The sequence below is a fragment of the Harpia harpyja genome, chromosome 1, assembly GCF_026419915.1.
Source record: "Harpia harpyja isolate bHarHar1 chromosome 1, bHarHar1 primary haplotype, whole genome shotgun sequence".
Classification (NCBI taxonomy): domain Eukaryota; kingdom Metazoa; phylum Chordata; class Aves; order Accipitriformes; family Accipitridae; genus Harpia; species Harpia harpyja.
Genome location: NC_068940.1, coordinates 16,941,383 through 16,958,564, shown reverse-complemented (window position 1 = coordinate 16,958,564; position 17,182 = coordinate 16,941,383). Strand labels below are relative to the sequence as shown.

Below are 17,182 nucleotides of genomic sequence, written 5' to 3'. Positions count from 1 at the left end.
GCAAGACCACCCCCACCAAAGACAATGCACAACGGTACAACGTAGATGATCAACTCCCTAAGCTCTTACAGGGCTTTCCAAACTTCCACCAAACAGAAACTTTACAAGTGAACAGCTTGCTTCATTTAAATATGTAGCCTGTATAATCAGAGTCTTTGAAGTAGGGAGACAGATGATCAGGATTTGCCTTTTGATCTTCCCAAATTGTTTTAGCGAGTAACAACTATGCCTGAAGTCTTTTCTGGAAAACTTTATTAGCAACAATGTTTACAACAGTCTTAGAGACCACGGTTCTCCGAGTATCGCTTGTTAAAAAATCTTCCAGAAACTGAAATCTTACAAAGCAAACTTAGGCTCTGCAAATAACAATGATGAATTTTATGTGAATTCAATTAAAATTCCTCATCAAATGAGCTACAATTCTATTCAATGCTCTGTACATATGCACATTAAAAAAAAAAAAAATAAAAAAAGTGTGCTCACAGGATCTACTGGATCCACACAGATCTCGGTCTTGTTCTTCGTTCACCTATTTGTACCTAAATCAAGTCAACGGATCTTGCATGAGAAGCTCTAGGTCAGAACAGATCAGGCTCTGGAGCAAGCAAAAAAGGACCTTACTTTATCAATAAGCCAGAGACACCTTCACACTTCCAAAAAATCAGCCAGAGTTGCCTAGTTATAAACTATAGCTGTCCAACTGATTAGCATGAGCTCAGCAATCATTTTTCCCAAATTTAAGGCAACTTAAAGAAACAACTTTCTCTCCTTAGTGAGTGCTAAGGACTGTGCTCACATTACACATTCTATGCATCTCTTTAAATTACCAGAAACATTCACACCCGCTGGTTTTAGGCAGTGCGTACACAGAAAAACACCGCGGTTTTGACACAGACAAAGGAAACATGAATTTCTTTACCTTTTATTTTGTTTTCTGTCCTCAAGACAAGGAAAACAAAATTTCTTCAGGCAATCTTCCTAGCCCATGCTTATACAGTGAAAAAAGGGAAAATAGTCCACTCATGAAAAAATGGTTATCATCTACATTTTATTGAGGAAGACCTAAAATTCATTAACTGTAGTAACGGAATGCAGAAATCGTTTTAAAAGTTTGTTTGTTTTCAAGCAATTTCTGGGCCAAAGAAGAAAAGAGAACAGTTCTGGGTTCCTCCCCCCAAACAGCATATCTGATAAATTCAATCTATTTTAATGCAAATGTTTATGAATAAGCTCACAGTCTTCTTACAGCTGAAAAGCGAAACGATGTATAGGAAGAATGGAAGTAATGTTAAACTATGAGCTAACAATTCCACTGGGGTACTCTGGTGATATGAGATACGATGAGAGAAATTTGCAAAGCAACCATACACCTGCAAATGAAGTCACTTGCACATTCTACATGTTAAACACATGAATCTGGTCACAGTTAAGAGGGAAAAATAAAACAATGGTGTACACAGTTACCCATAACCATCTACCAAGGCACCATTTCAACTTACTGCTAGAAGCACACTGGCAATTATACAAAAGAATTTGAAATACAAGACTTGAGGGTAGGGGAGTTGTTGCTGCTTGCTTTCCAAGCCTGCTGCTGTTCAGAGGCATTTCAGCTTTTTATTTACAGGCTGAAGCTATAAGAAGTCACAATCACTTCTCAAAAGTCAGAGAACAGCAGCATCCAGCAGAGAGCAGCTCCTTGCCTTTATCTTGTTTTTATCCCCTCCTTTATGTTTTAATGGTTTATTATCACTCTCTAAATCACAGGTGGTGGTTGTTTTTTTTCTCTCATCCTCTGAAAAGGATTTAAAGCATCAATCCATTACGAAAAGGCAATCATAGAAGCTGGAAGAAGTGAGGTAGTGCTGTGGGGTCAAGTTTTAAAAAAAACACATTTAAGTGCATCTCGCATTGCATGTGTACAAAAATGCGCTTATGAAAATACACGTATTGATTAGCTCAACAGTGAAACTTTGGGAAGACATTTGGGTAGTCTGAACTTCCAAGCTACACTTGTGTCTATCTGCTTTGGCACCTGCAATAAAGTGCTTTCACGGATGCCCATCACACACCTATAGAAAGGTGCTTCAGACAATTGCTTAATTAGTTGCTCAGCATAGTGTGGCCATTGGGCACAAGTTTTCTCCCAGGAGTCTGTATGAATTCTTTGGGCCAGACTCATGCATCCACACTCACGAAGCCGCCTGGTATCTTGTCACATGTATCTGTGTTACTCATATCAGAAAAGATGTGTAAATGACTCACCAAAAAGGATCTGAAGCAGGAAAAAAATGTGCAGTTAAGGAAAACAAGAGTTGTTATCTGTTTCACTTAGCAGAAAAGAAAGATAGAGAAACGACTACACGATACGTACTAAGGGACTGTTTTAACTTAGAACTCAGCATAACAGAAACGAATAGCTTGAAGCAGGCAAATTGAAAGTACAAACAACACACCAACATCTACAATGAAGCTGGTAGTCAGTGGTAAAAACCACCAACAGACACAGTGGATGTTCCACTTTTGGTACCATTCAGAGCTTTTATAGAAGAAACATCCATCTGTCTAAGAGAAGCCACAGACACCAAAAATCAAGGGAACTGGGTGACTTAAAACTGTATGCCACCTTTGAAATACACCTTGGGGACAAATTCTGCCCTCCTTTGGATACAACCAGTTTTCAATGAACCTATCTGGAATAGCACCTGTATGGAGTTTCTAATACACTATTTGACTATTATGGTGACACTGGTATCTTCTGGACAAAGAAATCCATCAAAGTAGACACTAGTTTGATAGAGCAAGAAGTTGAGAATGAAACTAAACTTGTAAATGTAAACTCAGCACCATCTCTACAAAAAAAGTTGTCACACCCTTGCTTTATATTAACTTTTTTCTTTTTTTTTTTTAGAGTTTTATAATACTGATTTAAAGACAAACCCTCCCAACCTTCCACACACACCTGTGTCACATTCCAGATGTGGAATCCACTATTTAAAACAAAACTGAGTATCTTCTTTGCTTAAATTACTGTACCAGTTTCTGTAAAAGGACCTGAAGTTTATGGCTCTGGTTTAGCAGAGTCTAGAAGTACATTCAGCTGCAAAACTTAAGTTAGGTACATGCTTAAGTACTCTGCTGAATTAGTTTCTCATAACACTTTCTCTGCCACAGCAGAGTTCATGCAGTAACTTTGCTGGTCACTGACAAAACAGCATTTGGACATAGGAAACAATGGTTAAACAGCTTTTCCTCTTACAGGCTTTTGAAATTAATACTTTATTACTTCATACAAGACAGTAAAAATAATAAAAAGAATCCCACAACTTTTCATAAAAATTAAAAGGATTTAAAAACAAATCTTATTAAAAAGCCAAACAAACTTTGCACTTAAAACCAAACTAAAGAAATACTATATATACACACACTTTTTAAAGAAGAGATTATGATTTTCTATTTGATATCAACAGGCACTCTTCATTCATCATCTGCAAGAAACTAGGTTAGGTCTCCATAGGCCACAGAGTTATTAAGTAAGTAAATATGCCACTGCTTCTGTGCCCTCCTTTTATTTCCTCGCTTCTTCAGTCTCATCTGGCTCTCTCTCTTGATGCTCTCTTTCCCACCTCATTTCTTTCAACTCTTGTCTGTACTTCCGTTCAATGAACCGCTTCTGATGGGCCATCTGGGGAAAGTTATCTGACACAAGGAGAAATATTTTACATTAATAAACAAACTGGTAACACAAAAAGCCTCAGCTCTTTTTTTTTTTTCTTTTTTTTTTTTTAAACTTTGATGATATTAGGGGTAGGAAGGAATAATGATAGTACCATTTTTACTCATTTATTTCTAATAATCCATAGTAAACCAGGGCTGTGTGTCATAAGACTTTGGTTTCTTTACAATTTCCACATCTGTTTCCCCTGCTATAAAGCACTGCCAAATCTAATACACTCACAAAAATAAAATATAAAATCCTGGTACAGCAACATGGCCACGTATTACCTGGATTTTACATTCTGTTCCCTTAGCAACAGGTGGTCGATACTGAAAAACAAATGTGAGACTACTGTCAATGCTGTCAGGGTTTTTTTTGTCTTGTTTGCACTCCAAAAAGTATGAGCCACTGGTTCCAAGCATTGTACAGATGTTGCCATTATTATGATTATTATTTTAGACCACGCAGAATCCACTAGATGCCCCATATTATGGCAGGGTTCCTAATGAGAAAGTAATAGTGTAGGAAAATGGAATGTAGTAAAATCTGTTCCTGAGAAAGTTAATGCTTGGCTATGTACCAGAATACAGCCATAGAGTAGTCTAAGAGCATGGATGAGTGAAGACTAGCTAAAACAGACTAGACAAGGCTGAGGTGACAGAGAAATAGCTAGGGGGATGGACGCTTCTGATTTCAGACATTTGTCTATTGGCTGGTATGTATGTACACTAGTTAGAACTGAGGCTGTAAACCCAGCTTATATAATTGATCAGAATTGCTCTCAATTTAGTGCACAGCTGACAGAATATGATGTCTTCTGCATGACCAGGGTGCTGACATTCATCTGTGTCTCTGTGCTGCAAAGACCTGTACCCTCCAGCCGTCAGAAAACGAAGAGGTGGTAGAGTACCTGGCAGCCTGCAGTTGCTGGTAAATCCTGCTGGGATCACAAAGAGCTCTGGGATCAGCACTGGCTACCTATCTGTGTCTGAGATGAACGCAAAAGGTTACTACACTGACCTTTAAAGCCATAAACAAATTTGGGAGATGTCTCAGCAAAGGACTGCTCTCTCTCTAGCTGGCTACCGAGAGAGAATTCAGCTGAGGCTGCTCAGGGAGGAGTCCCTTGGCACCAAGCGTTTTCCTCCTCTGAGTCCCAGGCAGCACAGATTTGTTCAGCTAGAGAACATGGTGCAGAAGCCACATAATCTGCAGGAGTTTGTGGTAGAGCAGAATGACTTTCTATTGCTTTGTTTTATTGGCTGGCGAAATTTGTACCTTTTATTATATAGTACAGGAATAAAAGGTTTTCATCAGTTATTTACAACTCGGGCATAGAAGGGTATATTTATTTAAACCAGAAAGCAATCTAAGCAAAAGAAAATTGTTTTTAAATTGCTGTTGCTTTTAAAAACACTAGTACTTTGTTTAATGGAGTTCTGGGATATTTTGTTGCTCATGTTCATCATAAAATGAAAATCAGATTTTCAGCACTGTGCCTGTAACATGATTCTTAAGAATGCTGAAGAACTCAGCTTGGTAGCAACCTGTTTGTTTATAATCCATTTAAGATGTTGAGACAGAAATTTATGTAATGAACACATCATGGCTATCATTTATAAACAGGTACATGAAAATTACTTTTACTTGACTTAATACTTATGCATTAAAAAAAATTAAACTAAAACCTCCACAAACATATATGTAATAAAATAGGTGCCCATAAGGGCTGTGCAGCCTCCGTCCCTAAAGATAGTCAAAACTTGACTGGCAAGGCACTGAGAAACATGACCTAACTTCAAAGTTGGTCCCTCTGTTTTGAGGGGTGGTTGGAGTACAGGCCTCTAGAGATCTATGGTATTCAAACAAATACGTATGTCAGAAAAGAGCTGTGAAGTCCTTGGACTGATAGGAGATGAAGGTCACAGCTCTCTGGGTGGTGATACTGTCACAAGAAAAAACACTCAAAGAAAACTTCAGTAACATTTTGCAGATATTGAGCGGAGAAGGGAAGTTACATTTTTCTACTTGTCAAATTCACCGGTGGTGAGAAGTATATGTCTAGCAGATGGATATAAAAAAAATTCTGAATTACAGGGATTCGTTGTCTTCTGAAATTTTTAAGCTCTGAGATTTCCAGATGTGGAGATAACAGATTAAAAACTTTTGGCATCTGAGAAATCGCCTATTTCTTCCATTGAATCAAATGCAAAAAATGTACTTCCCCATGTTCTTCTGAATAGAGAGCTTCTGCTGCACAAAATGCTTGTAATCTATTTGCTTATAGTACATCCACACCTGGCACTTTAACTCAACTGACCAAAGTTCTTTCGTATAAGAAGTTTGCAAACTCATTCTTTTAATATCTGAGACTCCATTGCAATGAAGGACTGCTCTCACGCTGGCTATCCTGTGCATAATTTTGAGAGATGCATACACAGATCACTAGATCCTCAGCTGATATAAACCATTCTTAACAGATAAATATTGACTTACATTGGCTGGGGATCTGCCTGTTAGATTTTAACCTAGTGTACTGTATAATCTGAGATCAAATTTTACTTCTAAATTGGCAACTGAAAAGTAATTTTCCTCCTCCCCTAAATTAGAGGATGAGACAACCACACCATCAGAGACTACGCAGTCTTATCCCACTGCATATTTAAGCATGGAAACTCTCAAGGAGACTTCACTGAACAGGGTTCCCGCTAAGTTGCAACCTCTGTAGCTGATCAACTGCCTTTAAAAAATACCTGTTGGTATCATATTAACTTCATCTGTTACAAAATTGTCTTGAAAGTACTAAAAGGAAAACCTGCTGCTTAGAAGCTGACAGCATTCAGCGTATACACCCTGTTCAAATCTTAGCCCCCACAAAACCTGCACCTCACGTTGCTAAAAACAAAGCATGTAAACTATAAATTATTTTCTTTGATGCCCAAATATCTTACATTTTTCAAGTGCGTCCATTGCAGCTCCCATTTCCGCTTGCTGAATACTGTGAAAGCCAAACAAAAATATGTTACATGAGATCTAAGTTGTACAGAATAAACTAAAGTTTCTGACAAAGCGGAACACTAGCTACTCTTTTGTAATAAAACTCTTTGGATAACCAGTAGCTAGTAATTCCCAGAGTGTATGATATATCAGCCTCTCCATAAATATGTGAGCAATAGCAGTACAGCTACAGTAGAATATTTTTAAACTTAGATCAATAACACTAACAGAATATTCTAGTCCATTCTTCACTGAAGCATTTGCTTTTACTTGAGAGAAAAAAAGGAACAAAATCACAGAGGTGTGAATGCTATAAAACCAATGATATTTTTATAACCACCACCAGATTTGGTAGCAGAAAATAAGATGAGGTCTTTGGGGTTCATGGTTGAAGTCTTTGCAACTTTAGAAACCATTCTGAAATACCTAGAAGTAATAACATCAGAAAAAAAAAAAAAAAGACCTGAGAGCCTTGCACCCTTAACTTGCCAGCTTAAGTTAGACAGTAATCCAGTAGCAAAGCCAAAGATAAAGTCACTATTTCCTGGAAGCTCTTCTGCAGTTTCTAGTCTGAGAGCCACAAGTCAGTTAGCATTGCCAGCCACCTAGCATTGTGAGGCAAGTTGGCCAAAAAAGCTCAAGACCCAAAACTATACAGATGTTGAACCCTTCAGGTGTTTCTGAGGCAGAAACTCAGAATAGCTTGAAGAAGGCTCTATAGCTTTCCTTTTCTAAAGCCAGCCACACGCTTGTCTATCTCCACAGCTAGTCATTTTGGACACTGCCACATTCAGACTGTAACACCATGTGATTAATTTTTCACTATACCTTGGGCCTTTACCGCATCCTATTCTTTCCCCTTTGAAGTAAACAGCTACTGTGTATGTCCTTGCATGAGACGGTCCCACTGTCTGCAAAGTCCTGAAATAAGAAAGATATGATTTATTCAAGCAGGAAGTATTAAAAACCAGAATCTGTTTGCGGCACATACATCACCAAGCTTTCAGTCTGTGCAAAGCATAGAGCAAGGGTTGAAAGATGCCTGTATAAATCACATTAACCCAGAGATTACCAGTATGGTGCACAATAAAAAGGAGAAATTTACATAAAATGCACCTTATCTATATTGGCTATATTTATTCCTCCAGGTTCACTCAGGAGCACCATATGAATGTCAAAACCTTAAGCTATAAGCAAAAATGCAAAGTATAACACAAAGTGCTTAAACACTGCGAAAACACTTATAATAAATTCATATAAATTGTGCATAGCTGTGCAATTGCAAATAATCACACCAATATGATTCTTGTGTGCACTAAAATTTTAGTCCCCGAGAGTTATGCAGTTAGCAAGGCTTTAAAAGGACTTTCTATTGGACATGGTAGCTCTCTACATACTGAATTATCACAGTACAAAGAAATTTTCCATCAGCTTTGAAAAGCTACAGTTTGTCACAAAACAAACTTTCCATTTGAGCTGAAGTCTAGGACATGCATCAACAACCATCTAAAGGGGAAAAAGATAATTCCCTAGACATGCAATGAATTGCTGCTTCTGCTGTTTCTCTCTGCTGTCCCAAATCTCTCTCCACTGTCAGCTCAAGTTCTGTCCACTACCTTGTTTCTTTTTGGAAGGAGCACCAATTTCACATGAATTTTTGAAGTATCTAACTATAGTACTCTGTTTCCACGCGCTGTGACAAAAGCAAATAAAACCCACCCCAAATTTAAAAGCAATAGTACTGACTGCAGTGAAATAGATAACCTCAAGAAAAGGAATTTAACAAGATAATAGGAAGATAACAGCATATTACTAGCTCTAAGCTGTACTATAAAAATCAATTTATCATCACAGCAAAACAAAACAAACATTTGGTACTTGATACTCAGTGGGTTTTACAAGAATCAGGAATTGTTTTTATTGTATTCATCTCCCTTACTGAAGACAAAGCTGTAAGCCCTCATACAGAGACACTGAGGAGTCAGATTTGCAGAGCATCAGTTGCAGTGTTAAAGCAATCATATTTCTGAAGTGCACTGTTTGTCACTATAACCAAACGGCTACATTTCATTGAAAACTTTATTTCAGTAAATAGGACAAATGCACTTTGACTTTCATTCTTCATACCTTTTTGACGTAATAATCCCAATAACACAAGCCTTGAACTTTCATAGCTTTTCTCTCTTCTTTTGGGGACTAACATTGCACCCATTCTTACATTAATTGAATGGATATGGATGCAATATACAAACTGAAGTTTATTACTGCCTCTCTGAAGCAGCTATTACACTATTTTACAACTGAAAGAGAGAAGGGAGATCCATCCCATCCAGCTTCAGGTATCTAACTATGTGTACAAGTTAAGAGGTTCATTGCCCTGAGCTCTTCTATCACTAAACAGGAGGACATATGTGGGCTGAATTGTGCAGTGAAAATGTCCAAAACTTGTGTTGCCCTTCAGTGCCTGACTCCGTGGATTAGAAACAGAGCCTACAATCAGGATGTGTAACACAAGGCATTTATTACGCTGCATAATAATGTAGAGTGTAGAGAAACCTCATACTATTACTGAAAATAGAATGGAGGTAACTTGACTTCATACTCAAACAGCCATTGTTCCATTCACTTCATTTAAAATACTGCCATTCCTCACATTAAAAGAACAAATATAGAATGATGCCAATGAAATACTCCATTTGAACGTAAAAATTATATTTTCCCTTGCAATTGTACAAGGTAAAATGCTTACTAATTCTTCCTTGTAATGGCTTAAAATGCCTAAAGCTTGGAAGACATTGGTTCAACATTTTCCATCTGCAGAGAGAAACTGGAGAGCTTAGATAACTACAATGAAACCAAACTATGGGAAAAACATAGGGTGACTGATCATACCTTCCTCCGTATACAAGAAAGACTGATAATTAGCTTGTATCCATAAGATGCCAGTTCTTACTTGTAAAGAGGAATGTCTGGCTCTTTTCCTTCTGTCCTGAGAGTCAAGCAGCACTGCTGAAGCTGAGATTTAGGATCATTCCAATCTTGATTTAAAATAAACTCCTGTAAGAAGCTCACAAAGATGCTTTTATGATTGAGAGATTGTGGTAAGAGTCCCAAACACAATAACATGTTAAAACATAGTGGCAGAAAAGTAGGAACCTGACTGATCTTACCTTTAGCCGTGGAAAAAAGCATACATTCATGAAAGTGTGAACATATTCCAAATCTTTATCAATGTACAGGGCAGCAATAAAGGCTGGGGGGGGGGGAAAAAAGGTACTGTCAGTCATCCAAGGAGAATGTTAATGGCTTGCACTTTTAGAAACAAGTATCTCTGAGTACTCTAAAGCCATATTCAATTATGTTTCACAGCAGTGATCTGATGAGGGTATTATTATCCTGCATACACAGGAAAAAATAAAGTTGACCAAGAGATTAAGTGACTTACCCAAATCCACTCAGTCATTTAAAGAGCTAGAAACAACACTCAGCTCCTAATCTCACATTTTAACCAGGAGACCATGGATACTTACCAATAAATCACTACTGGGTACCATAAAAAATTTTAGATATAAATCACTCCTGTTTGTGTGCTATATCCATTTGCTTAGAGGATCTGGCAAAAGCCAAGAATGGCTCACAAAATATATCAAAATATACAAGATATGGATTAGCTTGCTTTGCAGAATATTTATCACTGCTTCCACTTTCTTTGGAAAGAAGGTAGCACAAACTTCTATAAATGAGCTAAAAATAATTTAATTTCCATGTAGCTTTCCCTCTTGTGGAATGACCATTTTGAAACCTCCTAAAATGCAGTCAAATCAACCACAGAAATATCCACCTGCTGAAGGAACTTACTTTATCTTCCAACAGTGACAAGAACATATTAATGTAACATTGAAACTGCTGTTAAGTAGCTCAACTCGGATTACAAGCTTTAACTTTCCAAACATGCTTTTGACCTGGTGATCATGACCCCTCAATTTCTAAGGCTACAACTTCGTATCTGCAATTACGCCTCCTTCATGCTTTCATACAGACTTCAAAAATCTAGGCTAGTGTTAAAAAATCTGGTTTTCAGAGTTATAGGCATAATTCATTTGAAAACCTGAACATACATTTTTAATAGTGATTTGAGAGATTGCTAATGGCTTTCTTAAACAAGCCCCAAGGAAAAAGAAGTTGCGTAAGTACTAAGCTGTTATAACCAAATTAACTCACATTCCAAGAGATCAGCCAAAGTCTTAGTTCGAAGAGCTACAGGTCTTTTTGTCTTGTCATTAGTGATGGCAAATTCTTGCATACCCAGCTCTTCTGCCACCTTGGCCTGTGTCCTGTTGTTCACCAAAGAACTTCTCAACAGCTGCAACAGAAAAGTTCCACTCAATAGTAACAATTAGCAGTACCAAACTATGAAAGGTAGGGAGAGCTGGGGAGAAAAAGTTACTTGCATCGTTGTAGCCTCTCACTTCTCTCAGTTTACTGACATTTTGTTTTAGTACACCTCAAATGATTTTCATAAACGCACACGCACTCTGATTCTTTCTACTGCTAATTTTTCCTTCTGTTTCAATACTTCTCACTAAGTTTTATTTATTCTAGGACTCATTATTTCTGTAACTATGTCTTGCATTTAAAATGCTTGTTTGTGAGCTTCTTTGCAATCATATACCATCTCTTCATTAGTCCTGTACTTTTCAGCTAACCTGCATTTTTCTAGTTTAAGTAATACACAGTTATATACATTTTTCCACATAAAGTATAAACACACAATATTCCGGAGTCTATAGAGCAGTCCCCAGTGTCCATCAAATAAGAAATAAATAGGCAGTAATTAAGACAAATGCACCTTAAAGCAAGACAGTCTAGTGTTTCAGAAGAAGCAGATGAGGAAGCCGCTCCATTCATTTAGCCAGAGAAGAAAATGCATAGCTGGACAGCCTGTATGTACTGTTTGCTCTACTGAAGGCGGTATAGCTGAGCCAATGCATCCCTGACAAAGATCTGGCTCTAACATTTTCAATGTATCACAATGTCCAGGACACCTGGACTCCAGCAGAGTTCCCTGAAATGCTTAATCCTGGCTGCAGGCAGATTGCTTAAATAAACACAGAGCTCTGCCAAAGATACAATCCCATACAGCTTAAAGGAGTATTTTGGAATTTTAGGGTTTCATACAATTTTCTGAACCCGTGGTTAAGGTGAGCTTTTTTCCTGTTTGTTTGCTTTTTTGCTTTAAATGAAACAGCATTAATTTAAGAAGTTAGGGATTTTATGGGAGGTGGAGGTGAGAGGGAAAGAATGTCTCTGCCACTGTTTATGTGTAATCTAAAGTTGAGAAGCTGCATACACTTTTTTTCTCTCTTTGTCTTCCATATCACATTGTCTCAGCTTATTAGATCCAAGTTATATGCTACCTGGCTCCAGCATGTCAACTGAGCTTATGAAAATCAAGATTTATTTGCTGCACTTGATACTTCTTCTCTGACAACAGATAAATAAAGAACAGTATGTTCATAATTTGTTTGGCAATGATGTATGAAGCAGATACTTACAATTTGATCTTCATAAACTAGGCAGACTGCAGATAGGTTTATTACCTGCCTCCCTAACCTCTGCTTAAACTCATCTACTTATTAATTTCCAAAATTCTTCCCTTTTATGTTCTTAAAATAAATAAACAATACTATCCCCAACAAAATCCTAAGTACAATATGCAACCTAGGAGACAGAAGTGCAGTATCACACATGACAAAAATCTGTTTCTTCTAACAGGAGAAGGATCTCTTTTGCTGTGTTTGCAGAGTATTTATTTTGATGGGAACCGTAATCATGATTAGTAGTAACATGAAGAGCAACATATACACTACACAGTGAAGCAGAGATGGGAAAAAACCCCCAGTTATCCTTCTAGCACTGTGGTTATCAATTTGCTCCATATTAGAATTTGCCTCTTCTGCAAGTGTGATCTAGCAAGGTGCTCAGTCCCCCTTAACGATACCGGGAAAACATGGTACCTGTGCCTTCCCAGTGAGTTTTTTAGAGCTAGTCTCCACCCTGGCAAGACACCGCCTGCATCACTGCAGATGTTGAAATGTGTGACAGATGCTCAACTGGAGCTTAACTCTAATTACAAAGCAACTTTTTTTTATTCTTTCATCTTCACCCAGCATACTACTACCCATTGACTGTAGCATAAGCCAGTACAGGAAAAGCTGTATCTTCCAACAGCCAACAAAATTTCACCCTCTTCTTTGGCAGATCACTCGGCTATCTCAGAATATGTAGACAAGACTATGTTCTTCTTTCTTTTTCTTAAATGTAGTTAATTTACAGACATCTCTCCCACAAGTAATCACTACACACTGGGAAGCCACTGCATTCCCAGTCAAGTGGAATCCTCCCATCCTTGACCAAAACTGTCCTTAACACTACAGACACCATTCAGCTGATGTTCTGTTACTATTTTGAATGTATGTTCCCAGATGACAGAAAGAACTCTGTGTTTGCTGTTTCTCTTCAGATCCCACATCACCAGCCTCCTTTCTCACAAGTCTCATTTTATTTGTCCTCAAATTTAAAAACATTCTAAGACAATTTTCTTTTTCACTGCATGCACATCCCCAGAGTTGAAATTTTATTCTCGACATTGCCTACTTCTCCATATCTTTATGTGTCTTCAGCATCCGTTCTGCTCTTTGTAGTTTCCCCTATGAACTTGGGCTGTGCAACTTGTTCTAGTTGCCAACCCACTAATCATTAAATTACGCAACATGGAGACATTCTGATCATTGGTCTGTGTATTTACACCCATTAATAGCAACACTTCATATCCTTCCTACCAAATAGTTCTGGAAAGATTTATCTTACTGTAACAACACTGATGCCTACATTCTTAAAAGTCACCTACAAAGCAGAAAAACCCACAAGTCTTGGATTTCTGCCTTATGTTATTGTTTCTATGAAGAACATTAAAAGTCTCTTCCCCTTTTAACTTTTACTTCAAAAGTTCAGGCTTTATCTACTCTGTCTCCTGAATGGTGCAGAAGAATCCATACGAATGTAAATGAAGCTTAAGAACTGATGAAGAAAAATTAAAATTACTTTTAGTCAGAGCATGTACTTATTTTCTTGTAAGCAGCTTTAGCCCAAAAGACCCAAGAAGTATATTCTTGAAAACACATTGCCTGCTAGAAACTTAGCATTGCTATCCCTTTATTGATTTGAGAAAACCACTCCAAGTGGCTAAGAAACTTACAGTGCTACTTCCTAATTTTAACTAGAAGACTCGATTCATATTCCTGATACATGTATTGCTTTTTCATTCTACTCAAGACTTGAAAACTAAGAAAAATTTAGTAAGTCTAAGAAAATTTATCCTCACAAAGCCACAGCTGCCTAGTTGCAGTACTAAATGAATCAGGAAAACTACATATACTACCACCCTATGTTTAAAGTACCGTAAATTGCTGAAAGATCCCCAAACTAGGTTGTTCAGAGCCCAGGTAAGAGAAGCTGAAAGGCTACAGTAATCAACAACAGATGACTATAACAACAGTAAAATTAAATTCAAAAGCTACCACAGGAGCTCCAGACTGAAGACAACAGGAAAACCAGACTAAAATAAATTTAAAAAACTTATCAGGAAGCATAACCCTGCCTGGTTGCAGGTTCAACAGACTGGAAGTCATGAATAAAAAAAAGTCATGTGATGTGCCTATTTAAATAAATGGTTTAAGACACCCATCTTTAAACAAGAACTAGTCTTATCTCTCAATTTCATCACTGACATCCTTAAAATTATTGATCCATTTCACAGACAGAACAAAAATTATTGCACTGAGCTCATAAATCACCATTTCCTATTCATTGCAGTGCTCATGACTTAAAATTAACAAAGCCTTATTAAAGAGCAGGGGTTGCTGAGGCTTCTTTTATTAATCAAATCCAGAATAATTCACTAGCTGCTCCCATAATTTCAGTCTCCATCCCACTCTTGCTCTTCCGGAGAGCATGATTGATGGCAGTCTTACCGTTAAGTGCCCTTCATGATGATCGGGGAAATGTATGAATAAATACTCTGTGGCTACCAACTGCATTATGGAGTCACCCAGGAATTCCATCCTCTGGTTGTGGCCTCTGAAAAATGAGACATCAATGGAGCAAAATCAATAAGCACTGAGGAAGGAAAAAAAAAAAACCAGCACGCACACACAAATTAAAATAAAGAGTGATCTGAAAGTGAGCCTCGCTCATTTCCAAACACATTTAAGACAATTTTCCAGTGTTAACCAGGTGAGATGAAAACACAGTTCATTACTGTTGTAACACCAACATTCAGGGAGAAAGCAAATCAGGGCAGCTACATATAAACACAATTATTAGATCACAGATCTGGGACTAATGGAAGGAGAATAGCAGTTGACATCAAGTTTGTAATGGGATAAGGTCTCTCCCTGCAACTTCTTACAAGAAAATGAACTAATGAATGCAACAACTTCAATAGAGAAAAAGGTCTGTCCATTCACAAGAAATAAAAGGATCAGGGTTTAAACTCATGGGAGATCCTGGACTCTGTAACCACTGGTATGGTTCTACTGTCTGCTTTAAAACAGGGCCTGGCAGCTCCACACACCACAGAACACAAGGGCTGCATTTGGACCAAAGAGCACGATTTTACTTCTTTCCTCTGCCCAAATGCGATTCCAAGTATGTTTTGCTACTGTCTCAGGAGTGATGTGCAAATATCAATGATGCAGGAAGCTCAGAAGAACCACCGGGATGGCTCTAACATCTTCTATAGTCTTTCCCAAGATATCCACTACTGACTACTGTCAGAGACAGGATACTGAGCCAGGCAGACTTGCGAACATAGCTACCCTATTCTCTTCTGGAGAACAGATATAACATCTAGAGTTTGTTTACAAATAAAGCAATCTGGGATACTAACAGAAGGACCAACAGAGCTACATGAGGACTCTTGCTGTGTACTCACAGAGTCAGATGGTTAAAGCCTACTGTCCTCAGAGTGAACGCACGTGCTAGAAGCCGAACATGAGTAAAGATGACTCCAATTGCCTCCTCAAACTCTGTAAGCTTTTGAAGAACTGGAGAGGTCTCAATGAGTTGCCTGTCAGTATTGGACTCCTGCAGCTGTAAATAAAATGAAGTGCAAATAATGACATACAGACACCGTTGCAGAACTTCTCAGAGAAGAGCAAGCCTTCTGTAAACCAAGGGCAAAGAATACAGTAAACAAGTCGTTCTCTGGACAGCTGAACTGAGAAAACCATGTTTCCTCTGGCTTTTTGTCTTGGATAATTACCACTCAAAGAAGATGTGAGCTCTGATGTATGCTTTTTTAACAGTTGAGGCACTTATAACACATTGCTTATATGGTCCTGTCTCTACATGTGGGTAGCATGGACTACTTATTTTCATAAAACATACAATTGTACGTGGCGGAGTTTTCTAATATTATCACATTGTTTGCAACTGAGCAACAGATTAAAAAATTATTAGAATAGGACTAGCAGACTGACAGCATGTCAAGATGAGACAAACCGCAAATCTATTTCTCCTACTCTCCTTCAGTATCAAAAAATCAAGAACAAATACTTAGTATACGAAATTCAAAAGGGCACAATAACACAAGAAAATTAAAACTATCACTTTGGGTCAGCATCTTTTCTTATCAGTTTCTTGTCTGATGTCCTTGATGTGGTGATACTGTTAAATGGCTTTCTGGAGCTGGGAAATGGCTTAAGCATTTTCTCCAGCCACTCCGGGCATCTCTCTTGTATAGCAATGCCTTAAAGGAAGAATCATCCAGATGAGGATACCTGAAGGAAAAGTAAGAATAGCCACCATTTTTTAAAGTGGCATTAAGATTTTTTTTTAGCTTTTTGCCTTGTCTCTCTTCTATTAATTGATTACATTCAGTTTGTCTTTTTCCTTAAACACTACTGAGCTTTCAGCTGACATTTTCATGGAACTACATATCCCAGCACCAAAATCCCATGCTTGGGTGATAATGGTCAGTTTGGAGCTCAGCTGCATGTGGAGCTGAGACTGCTTTTTGCTTCCTCATGCACAGGCCTTTATATTTATCTACACAGAATTTTATCTGCTTTTTTACTCCATAGTTAGTCACCCTCGCATTCTCACAATCAGACTGCAATTCTTCAGCCTGCTGTTGTCCCTGCTACCCTGAATAATTTGGTATTGTCAACAAACTGCCACCTCACTGCTCATCCTCATCCCTAAGCTGTTGATGCGAACAGCCTGTATTTCAGCAAAGATCCCCAGGGAAATCTGCCAGTGGTCTCCATCCCTTGTAAGATGTGATCATTTCACTCCTGTTCTCCATTTCTTATGTTTCAGCCATTCCTTTAAATCTTGTAAGGACTGACATTATGCACTGGGGTTGCTTGGGGTTTTTTTAATTCCCCCTTTTTTTTTTTAACACAT

The 17,182-nt window shown here is 38.0% G+C and overlaps 1 protein-coding gene across 4 annotated transcripts in view; it reads right to left on the bottom strand.

The window, feature by feature from the left end:
• Window positions 1–906: 906 nt before the first annotated feature.
• Window positions 907–17,182, bottom strand: part of DROSHA (drosha ribonuclease III) — a 77,382-nt gene continuing 61,106 nt past the window's right edge. For all 4 annotated transcript variants that reach the window (XM_052781001.1, XM_052780983.1, XM_052780974.1 and 1 more), the window contains 8 exons: window positions 15,708–15,865; window positions 14,746–14,851; window positions 10,934–11,075; window positions 9,883–9,965; window positions 9,666–9,769; window positions 7,541–7,633; window positions 6,667–6,713; window positions 907–3,696 (listed from right to left, as the gene is read on the bottom strand). In XM_052781001.1, coding sequence (XP_052636961.1) covers window positions 3,566–3,696; window positions 6,667–6,713; window positions 7,541–7,633; window positions 9,666–9,769; window positions 9,883–9,965; window positions 10,934–11,075; window positions 14,746–14,851; window positions 15,708–15,865 — 864 coding nt within the window. In that variant the 3' untranslated portion in view covers window positions 907–3,565. The remainder of the gene's footprint in view (window positions 3,697–6,666; window positions 6,714–7,540; window positions 7,634–9,665; window positions 9,770–9,882; window positions 9,966–10,933; window positions 11,076–14,745; window positions 14,852–15,707; window positions 15,866–17,182) is intronic.